This window comes from Penicillium bovifimosum, assembly GCF_028826915.1.
Source record: "Penicillium bovifimosum strain IBT 22155 chromosome Unknown utg000003l_segment0_segment0, whole genome shotgun sequence".
Lineage (NCBI taxonomy): Eukaryota > Fungi > Ascomycota > Eurotiomycetes > Eurotiales > Aspergillaceae > Penicillium > Penicillium bovifimosum.
The window spans coordinates 724,956-749,335 of NW_026622712.1; the positions used below are offsets into that span (position 1 = coordinate 724,956).

At 50.7% G+C, this 24,380-nt stretch overlaps 8 protein-coding genes across 8 annotated transcripts; 2 read left to right on the forward strand and 6 right to left on the reverse strand.

The window, feature by feature from the left end:
* Window positions 1-562: 562 nt before the first annotated feature.
* N7515_003329 (fungal specific transcription factor domain-containing protein) lies at window positions 563-2,365 on the reverse strand (the record flags this gene model as incomplete). Its single annotated transcript, XM_056664073.1, has 1 exon — window positions 563-2,365. The coding sequence occupies one exon, from the start codon at window positions 2,363-2,365 to the stop codon at window positions 563-565; it is 1,803 nt and encodes a 600-aa protein (XP_056523130.1).
* A 1,216-nt stretch (window positions 2,366-3,581) lies between these two features.
* N7515_003330 (Monooxygenase FAD-binding) lies at window positions 3,582-5,697 on the reverse strand (the record flags this gene model as incomplete). The annotated part of the gene is made up of 5 exons (XM_056664074.1): window positions 3,582-4,452; window positions 4,510-5,126; window positions 5,184-5,332; window positions 5,387-5,467; window positions 5,523-5,697. 5 exons carry the CDS (start codon window positions 5,695-5,697, stop codon window positions 3,582-3,584), a joined length of 1,893 nt encoding a protein of 630 aa, XP_056523131.1.
* An 874-nt stretch (window positions 5,698-6,571) lies between these two features.
* Window positions 6,572-8,478, reverse strand: N7515_003331 (cytochrome P450; the record flags this gene model as incomplete). The annotated part of the gene is made up of 6 exons (XM_056664075.1): window positions 6,572-7,047; window positions 7,106-7,616; window positions 7,674-7,735; window positions 7,818-8,197; window positions 8,262-8,325; window positions 8,388-8,478. 6 exons carry the CDS (start codon window positions 8,476-8,478, stop codon window positions 6,572-6,574), a joined length of 1,584 nt encoding a protein of 527 aa, XP_056523132.1.
* A 1,093-nt stretch (window positions 8,479-9,571) lies between these two features.
* Window positions 9,572-11,258, reverse strand: N7515_003332 (uncharacterized protein; the record flags this gene model as incomplete). The annotated part of the gene is made up of 3 exons (XM_056664076.1): window positions 9,572-10,650; window positions 10,708-10,771; window positions 10,836-11,258. 3 exons carry the CDS (start codon window positions 11,256-11,258, stop codon window positions 9,572-9,574), a joined length of 1,566 nt encoding a protein of 521 aa, XP_056523133.1.
* Window positions 11,259-12,862: 1,604 nt separating this feature from the next.
* On the reverse strand, window positions 12,863-18,329 carry N7515_003333 (uncharacterized protein; the record flags this gene model as incomplete). The annotated part of the gene is made up of 3 exons (XM_056664077.1): window positions 12,863-13,305; window positions 13,515-17,931; window positions 18,009-18,329. 3 exons carry the CDS (start codon window positions 18,327-18,329, stop codon window positions 12,863-12,865), a joined length of 5,181 nt encoding a protein of 1,726 aa, XP_056523134.1.
* A 430-nt stretch (window positions 18,330-18,759) lies between these two features.
* Window positions 18,760-20,493, forward strand: N7515_003334 (RNA methyltransferase, TrmH family; the record flags this gene model as incomplete). Its single annotated transcript, XM_056664078.1, has 1 exon — window positions 18,760-20,493. One exon carries the CDS (start codon window positions 18,760-18,762, stop codon window positions 20,491-20,493), a length of 1,734 nt encoding a protein of 577 aa, XP_056523135.1.
* A 569-nt stretch (window positions 20,494-21,062) lies between these two features.
* Window positions 21,063-22,416, forward strand: N7515_003335 (NAD(P)-dependent alcohol dehydrogenase; the record flags this gene model as incomplete). The annotated part of the gene is made up of 4 exons (XM_056664079.1): window positions 21,063-21,206; window positions 21,281-22,153; window positions 22,207-22,323; window positions 22,381-22,416. The coding sequence occupies 4 exons, from the start codon at window positions 21,063-21,065 to the stop codon at window positions 22,414-22,416; spliced, it is 1,170 nt and encodes a 389-aa protein (XP_056523136.1).
* A 213-nt stretch (window positions 22,417-22,629) lies between these two features.
* Window positions 22,630-24,085, reverse strand: N7515_003336 (pepsin-like aspartic protease; the record flags this gene model as incomplete). Its single annotated transcript, XM_056664080.1, has 3 exons — window positions 22,630-22,710; window positions 22,761-23,633; window positions 23,687-24,085. Coding segments are annotated over 3 exons (1,353 nt in total), but the record flags the coding sequence as incomplete, so codon positions are not given.
* Window positions 24,086-24,380: the final 295 nt, after the last annotated feature.

A 24,380-nucleotide genomic window follows, 5' to 3' on the forward strand; every position in this document is an offset into this window, starting at 1 on the left:
AAGTAGCAGAAAGCATTCCCTCTGTGGTCGTGATGGATGGCTACCTGGAAACCAGGGAGACAAGAATCATGATACATAAAGGGGTTTTGGTACCTATTCACCGCTATGTACTAACTCACCGCTACGTATTTCTGCCTGTGGGGGAGGTGCCCAATGCCTTCCTTGACTAATCAAAACTCTCATCTCATCTGTGGGACGCGGCCCGTCCCGCACCAGCAACCCCACATTACTGTAGCAAGCCCAGCACCGAAAGTCACAGATTCAGACAATGGCAATAACAACGCCGGAGTACTTTTCGACGAAGGAGGACCGATATCACACACGCAGAGAAAGACAGACATTTTTTCAAAGGACCGAGGGGACACCCTCAGTCAACGCTGTTAGACATGAAGATCCTTCTCACATCATTGCTCAACGGAATTAAAGATGGCGACAATTTGATGCAGTCGCAGCATATCTTAATGCATCATGAGAAGAGTCAGAGAATACATGATCGTCACATCCTAGGAGTATTAAAGTACAGTATAGAGATCCTGAATAGTTACAGGTCAATTAGATCAGGTCAATATGCAGTCCATCCGGCAAGTAAATCCTGTATACCACCCGAAAAGTCGAAGGTAGGCCAATCAAGAACCTGTTCATGTTGGGCCTGACCCATTGCTGGATCGAAAAACTCAGAACTGGGAGGCATCAAGTACTGCCCAGATGTCTGGCTTCTATCTTGTGAAGGAGGCATCATCCCCAACATCACCATACTATCAACCGCATCGGGATGGTGTCTCGCATAGCCCTGGGCTACGACATCTGTTCCGCCATCGACAAATGTCGAAGCCTCAGCATAATCCCGCGGTGATTCCGGTATATACTGAGGCTGTTTGTGTCTAGGCTTCTTCGTCGCCGTAAAATGCGGCATAGTGGGGAGTGTCCGTTTTCTTTTCTGGTGCCCAACGTGGCTGGTCTGGTCAGACGAAGACTGGCTTTCGCGCGCATCCATCGTTCGTTTCCTAGCCTCGAGCTGCTCTTCAAGAGACTCCAGATTTCGCTGCATGGCAGTTTGCGTGCCCCAAAAGTCGACGCAGCGTCTATATGTCAGGTAGAGAACGTCAAAGCGTGATTTAATCAAGCTTCGACTGGCAGGTGCTCGAGCAAAGTGCTTGCGCACCAGCTGCACCGCCGAGGCAAGCCATATCGTACTAGATAGGAAGGGGTTGATGTGTTGGATATGCTCCTCGCAGCTTTGGCTGACAATTCGTAGGATGCCATCTGCTGCTTCATAGTACTGTCGCTGCGCCGCGCTCTCGGTATCTTGTGGATTGAATGGAATCGCACCGGCCACATCGCCAGGTCGGGAACCGGCGTTGATGTCAGATTGACGACTCTGAGGCCTGAATGCATCGTATCTGTGGATCATCAACCGAGTAAGCTGTGTCATGACAAAGATATTGTACAAGGAACAATGTTGCTGCCGTTGAGATTCCAATTGTCCCTGTACCGGCGCACCGAAGGATAAATACTGATCATAATATCGCAAATGCGCCGGTAAAGCCAGACTAAAGCAACGCACTGCATTTCCCAGCTTCTCCAGTTTCTGTCGACTCTCCTCGACCCAAGTGGTACGCTGACTCGACTGCTGATGGCCACTGTTGCCCATAGCAGATAGTCGCTGGGAATCCGAGATGTAATGGGCAACTTTCATCATGGAATTGATGACGAGGAACCATGCTTTCGGGGACTGATTGCCGCTATCCTGGAGCGCCTTCCAACACTGGTTTTTATCGGCGTCCATGAAACAGCTTGGAGCCGGCTGGCCCTGGAACCAATTGGCATTATCAACCGGCAGTAGTACCTCCATGTGTGCCCAGTCGATCGCCGTTGGTGTTTGCCGAATAGTGCTGGCGAAAATATCCATTTCGAAGACCGCCCAAAAGGCACGACGCTTTTCTTCGTCCGCTTGCCACTGTTGGGTATCGGTAGGTCTGGCGCTAATTTCACTGTCAAGTTGGTGCAGGCTTAGCTCGTATACCAGACGAACACAGAGGCCCAAAGACCTCCACGCCTTTCCGCGGACACCTCGGGTGAGCTGGCAATGCGTTGCAATGATGAGCGCTTGCAGAACGCAAAGAGGTGGCATCTCGTCATCACACTCTACAAGAGCCTTGTTCGCGTATTGAAAAGCACGCCTAACAAAGTGTTCAGGCTTCTCATTATCACGAGGCGGGATGTCGGCTCTCATGTCTCTGGGGGCTTGGAACCGTGAGGCATACCCAACTATTGCAGCGAGCAGGGCAGTCAATTGATAGAGTGAAGGAATGTTTGAGAGTTTTTCTGCAAATGTAGGTTCGTGAAAGATATTAATGGCAACCATGTTGTCAAGGAAGACTCGAATCCTATAAACAGTATCAATTAGATTTCACTTCAGTTGAATCCCAGGGCGGCCATGAACCTACATTTGATTCATCGTAGATTGCGATAAGCCTAGTTCCAGACAAGCGTCACGGCAAAGCCCACCTTGCGCTCGGTCGCTAAAGGTCGGGCTCTGCTCTTGATTAGTGCTGGGAGTCGTAGCTTCGTGAGATGGATGAAGTATGTAGGAAAGATCCTGTATGTTCAGGTGTGATGTCCGCGATCGATCGTCTTCATGTGTCTCTGCTACAGGCAATGTCTCCGAATATGCAGTAGGAACCAGCCCTACTGCATCGGTGTCACCCTCAAGGGTGTTGGCATGGCGGTCTTCATAGGTCGGTGGACTCCGATCAGGGCTCACGCGCCGGCTTTGGGCTTTGCCGTTTGAACGGCGACTGACTCTCCGCTTTTGGAAAGATCCTGCAATCTGGTCAACTTCATTTCCGACTGCTTCGTTTGGGTCTGCAATCAGATGCAGTCATTTCTTACCAATTTTAGGCCCTGGTTTTCGCGGCTGGAGTGGGTAATTGCACGTTTGGCCCGTTTGTATACAGACCACACATTGAGGTACTGCGCGGTCACTGGGCGGATGTTACTTCAATGGATGATCTGTGAAGTAAATGTGGGGCTCTCCGACTCCTACATACCATTTGACCTTCCGCCTAGCAGTTGATGTCTCGTCAGTATGGTATTGCGTTTCCCTAGAGAAGGCTGAGCGGCACTTACTTGCGACATGAATGACAAGCCAAGTCAGATCTTGGCATCAAAGAATGCGTGCTCATCAGCTCTGTGTGCATTGACCAAGATCGCCCCGGAAGATAGTCGGGAGGTCGGGATGTGAAGGAAGTTCGGGGTATTCTGAGGCACGGGGATGAATTCGGCGGCAATTAAACGCGGTCAGAATTAAGCCGAGGATAGACCGAACCCCGCATTCATGTTGCGGAACATGTGGGGATTACCACATGACCTAGGCCTAAAGGACTACTGATCTACGTAGTCAAAATGAGGTCTCGCAAACTTTGAGCGGGACAGGTCACAGCCCGAGGCAGACGTGTCCAGAATGCATGAAATGAATATGATTGTTGTGAGATATATCATAGTGCAGCGAGATGGTTGTCGCTGAGAATGCCAAGTAACACACATCTAAGGGGCTTAAAAAACAGAAGAATGTACACGCATCACTGTGAATCCTCACATCCCAGGATAGACCTCATGACCGTGAGAAGCTTGTCTGAACAAGCCTCACTAACCTGCAAGACTGTGGTTGCTCTCCATGCAACAAACCGATCCGGTCGCACCAGCACAGCCCCTGATTCCTCCACACCTCGGAGACTTTCCCACTCAAAGTAGACGTCCTCCCAGTCTTGCCTGAATCCAATAGAATAAACTTGAATGGGAACATTGAGCTTCTCGGCAATAACCCCAGCCGCTTCCTTCCATGCTCCACCCCCAATTCCAGTGAAAAGTGTGAACGAGCCATGGCCAGCAAGATCAATTGTCGAGACAGGCTCCTCTGGAGTAGCCTTATTGAGCCAAACATGCGGCAGCCGGGAGCCGGGGTATGTGTTTGGTTCGTGATATAGTACTGGATCCTCGACTGCCTGTCCTGATCGAGCAAAGGGCTGGGCTTCATCAGCAGTGTAGATTCCTTGGCCGTCGTAGTGTTGGTTCATCTCAATTCCCAGGCCGTGGAATTCATGGGAGGTATGTTTGATTGCCGTGCGCAAGGCACGGCGACGTTCAGAGCCTTGTGAAGTCGCGCCTCTCAACTCTTCCAGTATCTGCTTCCGCTCGGAAACATCTGTCGCCAGCATACCAAGCGCCTCCCACACTGGGTGATGATCGCGTAACGCCTGATTTGCTCGAGTGATGACTGCATGACCAACTGGCTGTCTCTCGCTGGAATATGTGGATAGGAGTGACGGAGACGCAAGGCCCTTATGAACATATGCAATCTTCCAGGCCAAGTTGAAGGCATCTTGGATGCACGTGTTTGAGCCCAGGCCGTTCAATGGGGGGTGACGGTGCACAGCGTCGCCGAGACAGAAGCTACAAGCAGGACATTAGAGGGAAGTCACCCAGTGAGTAAACCAGGGTGACACTTACATATTTCCTTCCGAGTATTTCTCTGCAACAATCTCGTTGATATACCAGGTCGAAATATCGAGGATTTCGGCAGGCGTGTCATCGCCAATAAACTCTTGCACTCTCTTCTCGTACTCCTCCTTGGAGGGCTTGTTTTGAGAACGGTCATAGCCACGTTCCGGGAAAAGGATGAACATCCACTCATTCCAGGGCTTGACCATTCGGACGATTCCCATCCAGCCAAAGTTAGGATGCTCGCGGTCTGGCTGCATAACCCAGTGGAGATTGCCTGTCCGATTCTTGACAAGATGGGAGAGATCGGCCTTGACAAGGACGTTGATCGCAATGCCTTGTCCTGGTTTGACGGCAAGAGGAAGATTCAGCTGCTTCACCACTTGGCTGCGGGCGCCATCGGTGCCAAACAGATACCTAGTGCGGACTTGGTATTCGTGTTTGGAGATTTCATCACGAACGGTAACTGTGATCAAGCCGGTCTTCTCTTCGGTGACGAATGAAACCAGAGATGTGTCGAAGCGACACTTGAAGCCTTTCAAAGCTGCATGACGAACTAGGACTGGTTCTAAAACCGTCTGCGGCAGATCAAATGGTTGACAAGGGCTGGCCGTTTCATAGTCGCCCTTATAGACTGTTAGTTACGAGCAAGGTGATAAGAGGTAATAGTGGCTGTACGATACCTTTCGTCGTGGATCATTGCCCCAGGAATGAAGTCGTGCATACTCCTCGCCAGCCATACTGTGACACCATCTGGTATGTTGCATGTGGTCTTGGCCGGTAGAACCTAATTTCTCAAGCTCCTCATACAGACCAATATCTCGCAGACATTCTGATGAGGAATGTTAGCATCTCAGCTGCAACTTGACAGTTTCTCGTTACTAACCAAGTGCTGCCATGTTGGTGATATGTGCGCGAGGAGTATTCGCTGTCCCCGGCGCACTGCTAATCATGATTCCCTTGAGTCCTACAACATTCTTTTAGTAAACAAACCCACAAGTTGTCTCGATGCAAGTACTTACCATGAGATCCAAGAAAGCAAGCCAATGAAGCACCCGCCGGCCCTGCACCAACGATGAGGAACTCCGTATCAACAGCATGGCTCTCAACTTCACTCGGCCTTATATTCCTGCTCGTGTCGAAGTTGTTTGAAAGAAAAGGAGCCACTGGTTCTGAGGAGTGTGAATTGATAGCCATCTTAAGTAACAATGCGATTGTTTGAGTTAACCACAACGTGAAGGCAGCTCTTGTCGCTATAAATGCGAATTCCACGTCGGGGTTTTCAGTTCATTCTGCTGAGAAGAATTTGGGCTTGCGGTGTAGCGCAGTCACCGCAGATGGTGGGCCATAGTGGACGCACAGTTGTGCCGAAGATCGTCCGGTCTGGGATCTGCGCTGTCGGGTTATTTTCGCACAGCTCCGTTGCCTAGCCGAGAGAGAGACTAACCAGCACTATGCACATCGATCCCATGATCGACATTATGATCTCTCTGCTTTGGGGGATTGTGGAGAGAATTAGCCCAACGCATCAGTGACAAGATTGCTCAGGCCTCGGAGATTTGTTGAGCAATCGGCAATTCTTTTCGCGCAATTTGCCGACTCCGTCCACCAGTGGCCTCTCGATCAAGCAAATTGTAAATCTAGTTATGTCTTCGATTAGTTAGCTATGTAGGTCAACTGTTATTTCTTGCATCTGCGTGATTTTCTTGGGGACGCGTGCGGACGATGTGAGTTGACACAGCCCGATATACAATCGGCGGGCTTCCCGTCGCATTTTACAACTCACCTACCTTAGGTAGCTACCTAGGAGATCGGATCGGGTATTCCATTCAACCTATTTTCCGTCCACGGGCACTCATGGATTAAATAACCATAAGAACCTATTCGGGTACCTAATTCCATGGCTAGCTGTACTTTATCCTACTCTATGTGGTGTGGCTAGATGGCTTATCTCATTTGAATCCATTATTATACAATCATCTCTTATGCAAAAGTTGTAATGGGAGCTTAGGTAGGTATAAGATCGTTATATTTCGACTAAATGCTCTACTAGACCAGCCTTTAGAGAATCTCAAACGTCGAATCGTGAAAACACATCCCTCTGTGCAATCTCGAATTCCCTCATAATCGTCGCGCGTCGAGCTTCCGACCTGACCTTGATCTCGCAAGGGAAGTCCTTCGCACAAACCAAGAAGCCCTCACTGTACCCAGTCTCGGGGCTATAGTCATATTCAACCGGGTTACCATTCTCATCCAAACCAGGCCCAATTGAAAATCCCCACACCAACTTGGCAATGGCCAAGAAAAGATTCCGTTCAGCCAGGTGGATACCCGGACAGATTCTACGGCCAGCGCCGTAGCCATAGTGGTCACGAGTCTCGTAGTCTGCTGCAGCTGCAAGCTCGGGGGCAAGAGTAGTTCGGCCTTTGTAATGATCGGGGTCAAAGACATCGGGGTTTGGGAAGCGCTTCTCGTCATGGTGCATACCCCAGCCGTTGATGATGACGACGGTGCCTTTGGGGATGAGGTAGCCGTCAATCCAGTCGTCTGTACCATAGTTAGCTTCAATGTCGCTAAACACGGCAACGGAACCAATTTTGCTTACCTTCCGCAGCTGCGTGAGGGAATGCAAGAGGAACAACGGCTCGCCATCTCTGGGCTTCTTTGACGATGGTCGCGACATAAGGGAGTTTGTCATAATCAGACCAGACAGGAGTTCTATCTTCGCCGACCACGCTGTCCATCTCCGCTTGCGCCTTCTTCAACACGTCACCAAATTTGGTCATGGCATGGATGAATGAGATGATGATAGAGCTGCTGGTATCCGAGCCGCCCTCCATCAACACACCACCGAGGAAGTAGAGTTGATGGTTAGTAAGGTTCAACTTATCTTCCTGATCCAGCAGGTTGTCCATAAGTGAGTCTCTCTTGCCCTTCAACTTGCGGCGCTCTCGAACACGATCAAGAGTTCCGCCATATAGCCCGTTCATCTCACTGCCCACATCTTTCGATCTGGACAGCCAGTTGCCAAAGAACTTCTGCGGCACGTAGTGGAGGAATGGGTAGATATCGACGGGAGGGGTAGCACCGGCTTCCATGATCTTGGACCAGTTTTCCTATAACCAAGAGATCTTTAGTGATGCAGTTTGACAGATAGAATGTGATTGTCTTACCATCATGTCGTAAAGACGGGTCATATGGGGAGTATCCACTGAAGGTGTTCTGAAGCCGAAAACTAGATCACAAGTTAGAGACGATGGGACGAAAGCGGCAGGCTGTCGGCCTTGTCGCTGAACAGTCCAAGGGAGTGAACGAACCCAAACTCATGATGATACTATTACTGAACCGCTTGGGGTGATACATATGTTGGTCGGGCCGCGCACACATATCACGAAGCATCTGCACTGCCTCGGCATTCTGGACCTCGATATGATTCTTCTCAACCATAGACTCCATAAAGTGTTGATGGATGATCTTCCGGAACGACCGCCATTGTTGTCCATATTGCATGACCAAGAGGTGATCTCCCTTGGTCATGAGATCGTCCGACACATACGAGTGCGGTCTGTCGCTGTATTTCGCACTCTTCTTGTCGAGCAGCTCTTTGATGATGCGTCGGTCGGTGACGACAACTGCGGTTCCGGTTCCAAGCTTCAGGGAGTAGAGACCTCCATATTTCTTAGCCCATTCCGTGAATCTAGATTGAACAAGTCAAACGATTAGTCTCGATCTGCGGTATAAATGAGTAGTTCATCGCTTACTTCAAGTATGAGCCTTTGCTGGGAATTTGATGAAGGTTACCAAGCACAGGCAAGGTCGGCGGCCCTGAGAAAGAAAGACTGTCAACACGATGTGTCCTTGAGATTAACATGCCAAGATGTTCTTACCTGGAGGCAGGTTCTTTTCTCGTCTCCCTGTGACGAAGAACAGATATAACAGCGCACCAAGGACAATTGGAATAATCACAACAGCGAGCATGGTTGCAAATTGGGAGCTCAACCCTTGTCATTCAGGGGTGGGCCATCGGAAGCCGGGGAAGCCATTGCCTTTTTATGATATTCTGGGGGATTCTGGGGAACCAAGAAGAAAAACGCGGGGGAGCTTGGCCGAAGCTCGTAAAGTTCAAACCTTAAGGCTCCGGAGGAACTTCGCGCGAATTCCGCAACATCCCTGCTGCCTGACAATGCTCTGGGATGACGTCTACCAGTACCACGAGGTCGTCTCCTGACTCTGCATCTTTGAAAAGAGACCGATGTTGACACGGAGGCAATGATCTTCATGATACCACGTGACATGATGATCTGCGCTGATCTGCGCTGATCTGCATAGTGCACTGATCCCGACATAGTGTTCATCCGACGACCAAGTAACCTCTAGCGAGTAGCGACATCAAGATCGAACACTGGAAGGGACTGATCCATGGGGCATGGAGAGTGACCGATGACCCCGATGAGGTTGTTTGAATGTTTGGCGAGTTGTCGGGCGACTCGGGCTATTTAAGGAGGGCGGACCGACCTTGAGAGTCCGACGTCCTGTGCCTGAGGCTGGGTCCCTCAGGTACTCCCTGGGACTCTGGGTCCTGGTCTGGGAACCTGTCGAAGTTCGAAGCCGCAAGACTACTGAGTACATATTGTACTAAGGTTTAAGATTTTACCAAATACTGGAGAAGAGAAATCAAGCAGCAATATTTATCAATTTTAAACTGGGAGTATGTTTCATGAGTGGACTACCTAGAAGATAACTAGGAGTCAGCCTAGTCTAGGACTGGAGAATACCCAGACAAGGACTCATGGGATCTCCTAGAGACAAATATCACAAAAAGAGAACGAAAATATTGAAAAACAAACTCCATATGAGCAAGATCGTTCACGAAATTCATGAAACATCACAAGGTCCTCGCGAAAGAGGACCAAATATCATAGGGGACAGAAACGATTGTGGCAGATGATAGGTAGCACCTCTCACTCAGTATGTATGTAACTCTTAGGTGCTAGTGCTTGTCGCGTATTGACGCCTTGTTTCGAGATATACTATCATACACCACTGGAAATGGTTGAACATGCCGACTCGATTAGTCGGTGTGACGGCTGCTGGGTGAAGCAAAATGGAAAGGCAGATTCTCGTCAGCTGGGGGTGTGGTTCGCTTGAGGATTGGGCCCCCAATAGGACCCCAGGTAACACGAGTTTCCTCCGAGGTCAGACCCCCGTTGTCCTCAAAGGTGAGATTAGCCAGGGGTGAGACGAGGCTAGAGGGCCTATGCGAATTAACATCGTTTGTCGGGCCACGGGTGGTATTCGGCCGTCCAGAACGGACGGGACCCATGCCAAAAGGATCGTTCATTGGAGCGCGGGATGGAGGGAATTCCCTCCTGAGCAAGACGCCACCCTCAGTAGAAGGATTAGAGCTGTGCTGGTGCTCTTGATGGGGCCCAATGGGGCGCCACGCGCGCTCAACAGGCGGGGTACGAACGTGCTCAAAAGCACCTCGCATCTCATCGGCCTCATTATTCGCCCTCCACTCAAAGTGACGATCTGGTGTGCCGTCATCCAGAAGGGACCGGTTGTTGGCGGCTGGGGCAACGGAGGCTGTGCCAAAGGTCGCAGTGGTAAATTTGGTCTCAGTAGGGTCCGAATCATTCTCGCTGGAACCCGTTCCAAAAGGCGGGCTGTTCTCCGAATTCACAGGAAACGAAGAGAACGGCTTCGCGTTGCAAAGATATTGTTCGCCACTGCGCTCGCCAGAGGCGCTGTTCGGAGCCATGTTGGTGGCTGGGTGACGGGCATTGCGCTGATAGGCCTTCCAGTTTCCGGTTGTACCATTGCGGTAACCTCCGCGGTACTGGCCATAGTGAGGCACGTTTGACATTCTTCGGTTGGAGGGACCGCGAGGAGGCGACCTGCCGAGCCTGTCACCCTCGTGAGGATGGATGTTGAGACCTCTGTTGTTACCCCCGAATCCTTCATCCGTAGGAGGCGTCGAGGGTAGCATGGTCGAAGGAGGGTTATTGGCAATAGCAATTGGCTGACGGATTCCACGGTTGAGAAGACTCGGGATGTTGTACTTCTCACGGTACCAGCGAGGGATGTCGCGCAGGCCCAGCCAATTAAGTGTGGGAAGGTCTGTCGGCATTTGGTGCTTGTACATACAACCTGGATGATATAGGGTCAGTCAAGTCTTCACAGGGTCTTGGCCACCAAGTCACTCACCCTGCTGGGAGTAGTCACACTCTCCGTGTCGAAGCCAGTATGAGCAATATTCTTTCTTAGGGGCCTGTTTTAGATCCAAAAGGGTCAGAATTTGATTCTCATCACGCCAACTGCGTACTCGAACTTACGTTTCGATTGCCTGAATGCATGCCCAACTGGCAATTGGGAGCCACGGGCGACATACCGTCGCTGCTAGCAGCGGTGTCACCAGGGGAAATACCCAAGCGGTCGACCTCATAACACAGAATCTGGCGAGCAGAGTTCCGAAGCTCCTCGGGCACATTGGGATTGGTCATCACACTCAACAGGAGCTGCTGTGTATTGCCGTCTTGCTCATGACGAGGCGGCTGGGCGACCCCGTCGACGACCCAGGGTTCAGGTCGTGGGGAAGCCCTTCCGCAGCTTAGCATCCCCTGGGTCTCACGAGCCGTCAGCGTGCGAGGAACACCTCGCACAGTGACCTCAGCCTGTAGCTCATCCACTGCAATGAGTGGGGTTAAAGTGCCATCTGGCCGAGCGCAGAAAAACTGAGGACGACCACGAGTAGGCATGATGACGGAGTAAATTCTGAACAGAGTATCAAACTAGTCAGAAGAAAAGATAGTGTATGATAATAGTTATCCTGTCTGTATGATAACAGAAAGATAATAATATCAGTGGTTGGAAGATGGGACACGACAAAGAAACTGGAGTGGAGATAGTTGGAGAAGAAGAAGAAAAGCGAAGTGAAGGTGGTGGGAGAAGAAGAAGAAGAAGAAAAGTGAAGTGAAGAGGGAGAGAGAAGAAGTGAGAGTTAAGAACGAAGAGTAAAACTACTGTGCTATAAATTAGGACAGAACGAGGGCGGAGAGTCTGAAGGAGATGGAGGAGGAAAAAAGTGAAGTGAGAAGAGATTTGAAGTCATGAGACATGAAGCCTCATGTATGTAGATTATAAGCCTCACCCTGATGAAGCTTAGCAGCATAGCTCAGTCAACTACATATAGCATATCAACCTTCAAGGTATAACCGTTATCAACGTCCACACAAGAGCCAACTCACATGATTAGGTAGGACTACACAATGGGGATTCGCCCACCCAAAGCTTACAGTTGATTATCCGTAGAGACAAGGACATCATTATCTATGGACTCCCGAGATAAAGGCATTGACAAAGGCAAATATCTGAGAGGGAAGGGGTCCGATCTCTTCAGATACGTGAATGAGCCATGTTAGTGTTGAGAATCCATCTATGTTCTAAAGTTTGGGATGCGGTAGAAAGCTCATAGAAGTTTCCATGGATGCCCTTGGTGGGTCTAAGCGGTTACCTGCAGTAGAGGCCTAGTCTAATTGTAAATCTGACCCTCCACGCTATGCTTATATGTGGATTGTCCCTGCCAAGGCGAGACTAAGCTTGTATCCGTGTCACGGTGTCAAGCATATTTAAGCCCTATCTTTGTCTGTTGAGTTGCCACCACAAAGGGGGAGAAGAAAAGAAAGAACTCCAAAGGGCGACTGAAGATTGGAAGCAAAGACTTTCTGTTACATCTGTCGTTACTCGTTCCCCCCCATTCTCCTATCCTGATTCCTGCCATGACCGATGCTCAATGCGGCTAGTCAGATCACGTGCCTTGTCTTGACCTAACTCGACCGGTTCATTGGCTGTAGCATACATCCTCAATACAGTAGTGAATTGTTTGCACACTTTGTCCCGCAAGTCTTGAGTGCATCAAGGGAATGTGAAAGAGTCGTGTAATATGTCCATGGATCAATGGGGTAGATGGAAGATTATGACAGTGCACTTAGTCTGAAGAAAATCATGCGATACGAGATGAGTACCTATCTCCCACATAACTACTCCAGTCTCCCTAGCTAAGTACAAGCTCTACGGTCTACCCGGGCAGGCGTACACAAATCAACAGTTGTTCCATATCACGTAACTAATCTGGGGGTTGATTAGTTACTATCGACCAAAGAAAACTCAAACAAAATTGGGTATCATACATGTACGCTCACAATGCCTCCCCAAAACGCCACTTTCTCAAACCAAAAAACCTCCAACAAGCACATCATGTACAAGAAAAAGAAGAATTAAACAAAATCAAAACCAGAGGGCAAAGACCGAACTCGAGGAGCGAACGTTGATCACGGACAGGACGAAAAACTGGGCATGAGTCTCAGGAGTCATCCACCTCAGTCAAATCAATCACCGAGGCATTGCTGTCACCTCGGATTGAGTCCGAGGTGGGCAGCGACTGAGAGTCAATCCCAGCCACCGGGGCCGCCTTCCTGCGCACAGACAGCCCCGTGGAACTGATGATACCACTAAGATATCTTCTCGCGGCTGAGACGAGGCCTGGAGCCTCTGTGCTCTTGTCCAGCGCCTCCATCATGCGGGTCACCTGCGGTACTGACTGCAGGTGAGGACAGACGCGGCGGAATCCCAGGTGGGCAAGCCCACAGAGGCCGCAAAATTCAACACCGGCATGGCGAAGTGGGCAATTGCCAGGTGTGTGACGATTCTGGCATGCCGCACACAGCAGGAAGGGATCTTGAGCACCGTCGGTGCCAAATGGTGCCATGGGCAACGGGGGCGAATCCACACGGTGGAATGCACGAACTGTTATGCAATCATATATGTTAGCCAGCGTACTGGGAGTTGTTGTTGTTGCTGTTGTTTTTTTTGAGGAGGGGGGGATGGGATGAGGTTTCTTTGGTGATCCTGTTTTTCACGCTGGAATGAGGATTCAAGCAGAGGGGATGGTGTTTGTGATAAGTGGACTAGTCAAAGTGATGACAAGTTGTGCATGTAACCAGACTTTTCCCTACCTTTCAGTTCCTCGGTCAACTCCGTGCTGGGCAAAGTATTTCCACTGGTGTCCATACTGCCCATCAGGCTCGCTGTGTCCGTCGTATGTGCCATACCCCTTTCGATCCTCTCCGCGCCCTGGCTGAGCTGATTTGCCAAGACCCTCATTTCGGACACCAACTGCCTCAGTTTCACGATGATCATGTCTCGCATGAGGTCGTCCGTCGTGCCTGGTAGCTCATCCGCGCCCTGGATGAGCTGATTTGCCAAGTCGGTTAGTTGGGACTCCAACTGCCTCAGGTCCGTGATGATCAGGTTCCGTATGGGATCCGCGTCGGGCGATTCTAATAGGGGGTGGACGTTGCTCATGATATCTGCCATGCGGCTGACCTGATTTGCCGAGACCCTTATTTGGGACGCCACCTCTCTGAGTTTCGTGATGGTCATGTCTCGCATGAGGTTCGCGTCGGACTGCTGCACGGGGTGGATGTGGACCATGATGTCAGTACCTGGAAGCATACTGCTAACCATAAGTGGAATATTGCTTTCGATGCCAGCCGCGCTCTGGCTGAGCTGATTCGCCGAGACCTTTATTAGGGACTCCAACTGCCTGAGCTTCGTGATGATAATGTCTGGCATGCGATCCGCGCCGAACTGCTGTGACGTGGGGTGGAGGTGGCTCATGACGTCCGTGGTGCTCATGGGACTCATGCTGTAAGATTCGGGCTCGGTTTCAGTCGCGTCCGGATCATAAGCTGGGTGCTTGTAAGATTCGGGCTCAGGTTCAGTGGCGTCCGGATCATCAGTTGGGTGCGTGAAGTCAGCATCTAGATCGTCAGCACCCTTGCGAATTTTGGTACGTGGCTGTCCAGTGGGGCTGGGTGCTTCATCATCATCCCATCCTGCAACGGCCATGCTGTAATTGGGTGCACCACGCCTTCGTTTGCCCCTACCAAGGCCCTCAGCTTGCCGAATGGCTTCCTCTTGAGCTTCCCGCTCCCGCTTCTCCAAGATCTGCTCCCATGCTGTGAGATCCTCCGTCGTGTCTTCGGTTTCAGTCACCTCTTCAAAGGTGCCACGGTCTTTTTGCCAGACACGGGCGAAATTGAACTCTGTCCGCTCGTTCGAATCCGAAACCTTCTCGCCAGCTACCTTTGCCTGCTCTGCCTGACTCCGGTCCAGCAACTTGTCGATGGATGGCAAGTCATATACCACATCCGCCGAATTATCATCGTTGAACAACGCCTGGGCACCATGCTTAAGAATCGACTCCAGATCTTCCTCGTCCTCGTTGGCCTTCATGCGATCGATAAGCACATGATCAAGAGCCATTTTCTTTTTCCCTTTCTGCATGATCTTTTCCTCCACGGACGCGCGTACAACTAGGTGAAACACAAGGACAGTATTCTCCTGTCCGATACGGTGGGCACGGGACAAAGCCTGCATATCCTGCTGCGGGTTGAAGTCTGGATCCATGATGATCACAGTATCCGCAGTGGCGAGGTTGATGCCAACCCCACCGGACCGGGTCGAAAGCAAGAAAGCAAAGTAGGGCGAATCGGGGGCGTTGAATTCATCGATTTGCTGCTGCTTATCTCTCGACGATAGCTTGCCGTCCAGGCGACGGTACCGAAGTCCAATGCCCGCGAGGAAGTCTTCGACTATGTCCAGGTTCTCCAAAAACTGACTGAAGATCAGCACACGATGCCCACGCTCCTTCAGCCGCGGTAGCATCAAGTTGAGCAGTTGAAGTTTTCCCGATGCTTCTACTAGCCGCCGATGGGCTACTGAGGCGTCCGAGCCTCGCTCTTCGATGTCCCTGTTGTAGATAAACGGGTGGCAAAGACATTTGCGCAGCTGTATGAGGATATTGTTGAGGTTATGGCGCTCTGCTTTTTTCAGATGGCCAGTACTCTTCTTACAGATGGCATTGATGAGCTGGGGGTTCTTTTCAAGAATTGACCTGTACAACTTCTTTTGCACGATTGACATCGAGATCGGAATAATTGTCTGCACCATTGGAGGAAGATGTGGCAAAACCATTGCCTTGGTCCGTCGCAGTAGACATGGCCGTATCATCTCGTGAAGTTCTCGAATGGCTTCTTTGTCCAGGACTCCTCCGTATTCAACTTCCAATTGCTCGGCTTTTTTCTTCGGGTCAATGAATTGAAGCAAATTGAACAACTCCCGAATATTGTTCTGGAGCGGGGTGCCGGTGAGGAGCACCTTGAAGTCAAACTTCATCCGACAAAGACGTTCATACAGGTTTGTTTTATCATTCTTGAGGCGCTGGCCTTCATCGACAACCAAGCCAGCCCAATGAACCTTTGATAAAGCTCGCTTGGCCTCGTCATCGGCCATACTCTCGTATGACGCAATGACCACATGACAGCACAGTGTTCGGTCCTCGTGAAACATTTCATGTTCTATTGCCATCCGGCGAGCAAACGCACTACCATAATAGGTGACAGCCCGTATCTCCGGCGTCCATTTCTTTATCTCGCGACGCCAGTTTGGCACAGTCGAATTTGGAACCACGACTAAAAATGGAAAGCACTCGAGCTTTTCGATCAGTGCAGAGAATAGCGTGATGACTTGAACCGTCTTGCCAAGACCCATGTCGTCAGCAAGAATGGCATTTCTTTCCTTGAAGAACATGTAAAGAAGCCAGTTGACGCCGTCTAGCTGATAACCCATGAGCTCACCCCCAGTCACCATCTCTGGTTGAGCGTTGAGATGGATGACACTTTTTTCGAACTCCATAGCACGCACGCTTGCGAGACGACTCTGGAGGTCTTTCAAGTTCGGGACACGTATATCTTCGCGGCGCACCCAGTCGATAAGAGCGGCTTGGAAGTCCTCCCAACGAGCAGTGTCGTCTTTGGATGGGGGAATCTCCCATACTGAGTCCTCATAAGACAGGCCTTTGAACTTGACGTAGGCATTCCTGACCATCTCAGGATTTGCTCGATCCGCCTGCGATTGAGGTTCGTTAAAGTACTCAACGTTGAAAACATTGTCAACTCGCAGATTTTCTTCTGGGATAGCCTCTGCGGTTGTCATGGCCGGGTTTGTAGATCTTGGCGACTTGAAGAATGCAATCATCGTCGTTGAAGAAGCCCGAGAGTATACCCAATCCCCCGACACCCATTTGACTTGGAAGTAGGACCTCTCTTTCCACTTGATGAGATATTCTTTGTCAATCTCGGGGATCGAGCCGGCTGATGACGGCGGAAAGTTGGCGTCGGAACCCTTCGGCCTCCATGCGACCACCATGTGAATCGGGTTTGGAGCAAACGAATATTCAGTGCACTCGTGGCATTGCCAATGATCAGGACCGAGTGCGGCATAGTCCTCCTCTGACGAGTTTTGGAGATGCTGGACGTGGAAGGCCCGTTTGCAGCCGTGGGGGCCAAAGCACCTGATAAGAAGATTGCCAACATTGTTGACACGAGACATATCGATCTGGGTTATCGGATCTACGCCATCATTGGCTTCACGCATTTGCTGCTCGGCCTGGGAAGACAGTGCCTTTCGCAAAGGGTGTGACATGGGTCCCGGTTCTCTGCAAACCGAACAATGGCCAAGATGTGGTTTCAGATCATGCTCCTGGTGCTTGATACCTAGACAGTGACTGCACTGGAGGATGAAGTATCCCTCGTCGACCTTGGTGACTAGATGTTTTCGGCTACTTCGTTCGCCAAGGCAAGCCCGATGGTAGGATGCGGTACACCCTTGACAGAATACAAAGACCCCTTTGCCGGGTATACCATCTTCGTTGCCGCATTGGGCGCAGGAACTGCAGTGAGACTGTCTGAATTCATGATTTTTGGGCAACGCGCGGAACTGCTCTCTCGCACCCGAGTATCTCTGCTGTCGGGGCTGCTCGATTTCTCGCTCGGAATATTCATCGTCTTCGAGTCGCTCTCTCATGCTGCGTCGATGAGTCTGTTGGAGACGAGACGATTTCCGCTGGCCTCTCGTTGTTGCATAAGACTCTTCAGAGGATTCACGACGCTGTTGCTTTCGGTCCCCCCGCGCAGGTCCCCTCGGCTGACCACGCCTGGTTGGAGGCTCTTCAGAGTCCTCCTCGTCACTGGTCTGATCAGTTCCAAAGCTGTAATCTTTGGTCTGTCCTGATCTGCCATTCCGATGGGTGTTTGAACCCTCTTCTTGGTCCTCATCTTTGTCGTCACTGCGAAAGAACAGACTGTATGAAACTGAAGGCACACGCCGCTGACGGTTCCGCGCATTGGAAAAGTCTATGTCCGACTCATCTCCAGCACCATCTCCGCCGATGTGAATGCGACTTCCGGTGTCTCCGTCGTCCAGGTCCATCGCCAGGGGATCGGGGCTTTGCGAGCCAGAACTGAAGTTGATGAATTCGCGCAACACAATGCGTCCGTACTTCAGGCTTTTCAGTTGATTGACGGTCATCTATTTGAACAACGAAAAATCACCATCAGTTTACTTGAATGAACATTGGGGCGAATTGACCATTCATATGCACTTACAGGCTGTGATTCGCCGCTTTTCAACCTCACAATGAGCTTTGGCTCTTGCATGTGGACTGCAAGAACACGGTCAGCCTCAAAGTGACCTGGGAGATATTCATAGTCCTCAGGGTTATCAACCACTGGGACGACAATTTCGAAAGGCACGATTGCTCCATCTGGGCTCGGGGTTATCTGATACTCTGGTTCCGGGGAATTGGTCAGGCGTAGAGAACTGGCACTGTCCGCACCGGAAGTCGAGCTTTGCAATTGCTCCAGTGGTTGCGCGACAACTGCAGCAGGGTCATCAGAGTCAGAAGAATCACCTTGGGATCGCGACATGATGATTCTATGATGGTGTGAAAGAGCAATGCGGCAGCGAGGCTCTCAGGCTGCAGGAACTGCACACGCGGCTCCTACAAATGGGTTTGAATATTCAGATCAAGCGACATGAAGGTAAGCAGCCACGATATGAATGTTGGTGATGACGATGAGATGCTACAGAATAGCAAGGCGTGAAGGTTAAGAATGGAGAAAATGAAGCTAACGGGTCGAGGGTTTGGATAAAGAAAGAAGAATGAGAGAAGAGAAGCGAATGCTAAGACAAGCAATCAAGACCGAGGGGCGAGGGCATACAAAAACGATCGCGTCTACTACTCCGTACGCGTGATCGATAACGATAAGAAGGGTAGCGGGTATCGACCAGTTGCGCAAGTTGATAGCGAACTTCTCGGAAGACGGGAGGCAATGGAAAGACCAGGACTTCGCCGCAATGCTAAGTGCTGTATCAAGAACGAGACTGGATAGTCGAATTTCGAGAGTTTTCAGCTCAAGGATATCGGCCACTCGCCATGCATCATTGAATTCAGCAATTGGCCGGGGGATTCGCAGATCTCAGACGGCGGACACTGACAGAGATGATCGTCGTGGCAACGAAACTCGTTTGCCCAGACGTGAAGAGAATTACGGCCAAAGGCAATACGGAGCGCGACAATACGACCGATCAAGTGAAACTAACTTCAGTCCCCGTCGAACATACGGGGCACGACAATACGGAGAACAAAACGTTGAACGGCCAGGCGGTTCTGATCTGAATGACCGAGCATACAACCCCCGAGAGCGACAATACGAAGGCAAGAAATCCGAAATATTTGGTCGCAAAGACCATGACCGTCGACAGTCATCGCCATGGAATGACAATCGTTCCTCATTCCCGAGACAAAGCCGAAAAGAAGAAAAATTCGAATTCGACGCAGATGAATTCATTCGTTCCGGTGATTTCAGAGCCCTCCCCCGTGAACATCAATCCCGGTTCCAATCGCGATTCCAGGCTCGAACGCAAGATAGCCAATTTTCACACCGGGAACGAGAACGGCCCTCCGTGGACGAATCAGGGGAGAAGGATCCTAAAAAGTCTCGGGCTCATCGGGCGACACGCGGCACACCAGAGCGAGTGAAGGAGAACGTCAAAGTCCCGGACACGATACCCTACACTACACCGGCGTCAGAGTTCATTTACGGCACCAGCGCCGTGGAGGCGGCGCTGCGCTGCAGCAGGCGTCAATTATACAAGCTTTATCTCTATCAAAGCATGGATGAAGAGTTGAGCGCAGGAAAGGTCATGATTCGCAAACTGGCGTTGTCAAAGAACATTCCAGTCAAAATGGCATTTGCAGGGTGGTCTAGACTCATGGATAAGATGAGCGCCGGACGACCTCACAATGGGTGCATTTTGGAGGCATCACCTCTGCCCAAATTGCCCGTGCGGGGCCTCCAGGCTGTTCCGTCTATCTCCGAGGAACATTTCCGGGTTGAGCTTGCGCCGCAAACCAAGGAAGAAGCCGCGGTCAATGGTACGGACGATCGTATCCAGATCTATCATCCTACTCCGACTTCACAAGATGAGCAACCACGTCATCGATACCCGGTCCTCCTGCTTATGGATGGCATTGTCGATACCGGTAATATGGGTGCCATCATCCGCTCATCCTATTTCCTGGGAATTGATGCCATTGTCCTAGCTGGCCGCAACTCCGCACCTATGTCCCCCATCACGATCAAATGTTCAGCTGGTGCGGCGGAAAACATGCCTATCCTTCACGTGAAGAACGAGGTTGACTTCATCCAAAGGTCAAAGCAGAACGGATGGCGGTTCTACGCCGCAGATGCACCAGGTCCAGGCTCTGTGTACTTAGACTACATTTCGGCCGGTGACAACCAGAGTAAGACCGAGCTTCCTTTCATGACCGCGCCTAGTGTCTTGATGATGGGCAGTGAGGCTTCTGGACTCAGCTCGCACATCAAGTCCCATGCAGACGCAATTGTCAGTATTCCAGGCGCTCGGCATAGTCCTGTTTTGGGCGTTGAGTCCGATCCCGCCCGCATTGACAGCCTGAATGTGAGCGTTGCTGCTGCATTGCTGATGGAGAAGTTCTTGCGTACTCCACTGGCTGTGGCCGGGGTGGTCAAGAAAGAAAAGAACGTTGCGAAGGAGAAGATGTGGTGATCTACCGTAATAACTACGATGTATGTATTATATCCTACCTAGCATTCACAATCTTGTACACTAGCACAAAAGGAGTTTTTGGTTTATTGGGAATGTGGATTTATTCTTTGGATTTGAAGTCTACAGGCTCTGCCAACTTAGGGCTCGGCTCGGAAGGCCAACAACCTCAATCTTGCGGAGCAGAACACCGGACAAGGGATTCGTCAGAAGACGAGTTTTATTTAGTGACGTTACTGACGTATTATAATTTGTTTGATCGGAGGTTGAGATCTCCATCAAAGTGAAAACTCCACGATAAGTGATCCTCGGTCGACATATACCGAAACTCGTGGCCGAAGTCGCGGGACGGTGGGGAATCCAACCGGGGGGCTTGCGGGGGAAAGCCCCGGGAACGCCCCCATCGGATGTGAATTTGTAGGTCTCTTTAAGAAGATTGAAGTCGCTTTTTCAGAGAGGTAATCTTATAATTGTCGGCTTGTTTACCATCTGTATAGAATCTCTATAATCCTCAACCTCCATCATTCCACCTTTTATACCAAGTGAAGCGCTCTTTTCACCTCACCCCCACAATGATCCCGCAAAAGCAGATCCCAACAACGGCATTCGTCGTTGAGAAGCCAGGAGCACCATTTGTCCTCCAAGATGTTATTCTGGATGAAGTGCGGGCAAATGAAGTCTTGGTTGAGATGAAGTATACCGGTCTTTGCCACACAGTATGTACTATCGACTACTTCGCCATTATCCTCCGGCTACCCCAAAAAGGATCAATCATACTAAACGCACCTAGGATATTGTCGTACAACAAGGCATAATCCCCGTTGGTGATTATCCCGCCGTACTAGGCCACGAAGGCGCCGGGATCGTCCGCCGCGTCGGCAGTGGCGTCAAAGACAAGTCCCTGCAAGAAGGTGACCTCGTCTTTCTAAGCTTCAGCTCCTGCAAAGGACAATCCTGCACACCCTGCCAGGAAGGACGAAGTGGGTTCTGCGGTCAGATCACACCTATCAACTTTGCCGGTGCTCGAGGGCTCAGCGCTACCGAGTCGCCCATCTCTTTCCCTGGTGGAAAGGGCCCCATTCGTGGCCAATTTTTCGGTCAGTCTTCCATGAGCAAGCTGGCTGTGGTCGATGAGCGTTCTGTCGTCAGGTCCCCTTCCGGTTCTGGAATCACTATTGAGGACATGGCTGTGCTTGCCCCTCTCGGCTGTGGATATCTCACCGGTGCTGGCACCGTCTTCAATGTCCTTAAGCCTAAGCCTAGTAGTCGCTTTGCGGTCCTCGGTATGGGTGCTGTTGGTCTCGCGGCCATGATGGCTGCTCGGTCGCTGGGTGTCGAGACTGTTATTGCGGTTGATATTGTTGATGCGAAGCTCGAGCTGGCCAAGTCTCTTGGTGCATCGCATACGTTGAACACGAAGACTGTGTCCGATCTTGCACAGGGACTGTTGGATATGTTCCCCGACGGTGTGGACTGCATTATTGATACGACGGGCGTGGTTCCTTTGCTTGATGCTGCAGTTAAAGCTCTGGCCCATGAAGGCACCCTGGCTGTTGTCGGGGTGGCTCGTGCTGGGTCCATTCTCAGCATTGATCCTTTGGCGCTCATGATGGGCTGCAAACGTGTTGTTGGTGTCATCGAGGGCTGCGCAGATCCCGCTGTGGTGAGTCTCTTTCGTTCGAAATGTGATTCGATGTGACTGACCTTCTCGTTCAGATTGTTCCGCAACTGATTGATCTGTACAAACAAGGGAAATTCCCCGTTGATAAGCTTTCTAAGCTCTATAGTCCGGCTGAGCTTGAGCAAGCTCTGGCTGACTTACATACTGGGACTGTACGTGCTTTAACCCCAAAATCTACTTGCACAAGCTGACATTCATATCTCTTGCAGGTCATCAAGCCGGTTATCAAATGGGAAGACCTATGACCTATCATACGTACAATAGAGCATGCATACGAAGGCGCTTATCACTAGTGATTGTTGGGAATGTTTTAGACAGCTTTATTTCCATTAGATATTCATGCAGTGGCAAAGTCAATGTACGGCCCTTGAACAAGAATGAATGAGTGCACATGACAAGTATGAGATAGACCATCCAAGGAAGCACTGCAGCACAGTAAGTGGTATGATGCTGGCTAACTACTTAGGAGGTGTAGCGAGATTCTGATTCAACTCCTTACGCTGCACAGCACCAAAGCGAAGATTACCGACGTCGAAAACCTAGCAGTGTCAGCAACATCACGGCATTAATCCAGACAAACGTGACTTACTGCATAGATAGCCTTCAAGAAGGTATCACCCAGAATGTCGAAGGTCATATCGCCACGACTTTGGATGCCTCCATAAACATAGCCAGACTTAGCCTCAGCGAATCCCAGATCTTCCTTCTGGACGACAAACTGCTTATCGCCAACAGCAAAGGATACAACAGGCAACTTGTCAGCCGGTGTATCAGAAGGATAGATCCATCCCTGGTTTTGATCATCATACTCCGCCCCGGGAATAGCATCATAGATGGCCTGACAGGTCTCATCATCGACCAGCGCCAAGGTAGTCCCCGTATCAGCAATAGCCTTGTTTCCAGAACGGGCGATAGACTTCCCATTCACCGTCGCAGAAGTAGAGTCGAACATCCAGAATCCCTGGCTATTATCAATAGGCGTGTAGAACATCTCAGACTCGGCAGCTTTGACCGTGTCTTGGTCAATGAATCCAAACGTGTAGAATGACTCGCCCTTATCCGGCTCATCAGTATCTCGCCACGACCCCAACTTTGCCGTGAAGAGCGCGGCCGACTTTGGGATGTCGGATTGCGTGATCATATTCTCCACCGGGGTGCTCACAGGCTGCGGCTTGACGGTGTTGATGTTGCTGAATGCAAGTCCAAGCAGTCCATCCCCGGTACTTTGGACAAATTGGGTGGACAACACATCAGCGACCTCCACGGCCTGGCCTTTGATAACCAGACCGCCGATGTTGACATCGTCGTTGCCAACCGTTCCAGAAGCGGACGAGCCATCCCCATACGAGATCTGCCACGTCGATCCTTCTTTCTCCTTGTAGGTGCTAGACTTGGACGGGTCGAAAACCGTATGGTCCTTGTTCCCAGCCAAGGTCTCAGATGACAGTTCTGTGGACCAGACCTAGACAATTCTCAGCAAACATCACATAACATAGGAAGGATATGCCTACTTACCCACAGATCTGCAGAGCCAGTATCGAAATCCAAATTGAGATTCTGCGCAGGCGTGCCAATCCCAACTTCTGCAAGATACATCGAGTCATTCTGCACATCGTCGGCGCCAACCTGGCCAAATTGATCGCTGTCCACGCTCTTCTTCTGCAGCACCTGCTGCAACCGAGCTTGACCGCCAACCGGCTTGGAAGTGAACGGTCGGCCAGTCTGCTTCATGGTCGTACCGAGGAAGTAGGGGCCACCCTTGGTCGGGCTGAAGCGGTACTTGCGCATGGCATACAAGTACGACTTCGTGCCGGACTTTTGGTAGCGAGGGTTCGCGATAAGTTTGATTCTGGTTGCCATGATGGGTGGTTTGTGAGATGAAGTTTGAGTAAGGATGGCAATGTATGATTTGGTGTCTATTTAAGTTAGCGGACTGATGACATAGGAGGACTTGTTGGGTGACAGGTCTCATCACGGGTTCAGATATCGTGACGCCTACGTAGACCACAGCCTGCTCATTCGCCAGTTCAGTTATTAGAGGCGTCTCAGGCGAGCGTCAAACCTGATCTGTATTGTGATCTCTATTTCGTCATTGTCGAAAATAAGGGGAAGACTGGGGGCAAGTCTTGTTTCAGCGGCATATTGGCGCCAGAAGGTCGTATCGGATCGGCACCGATGCTACGGACTCCGGTTAGGCGTTTCTGCACAT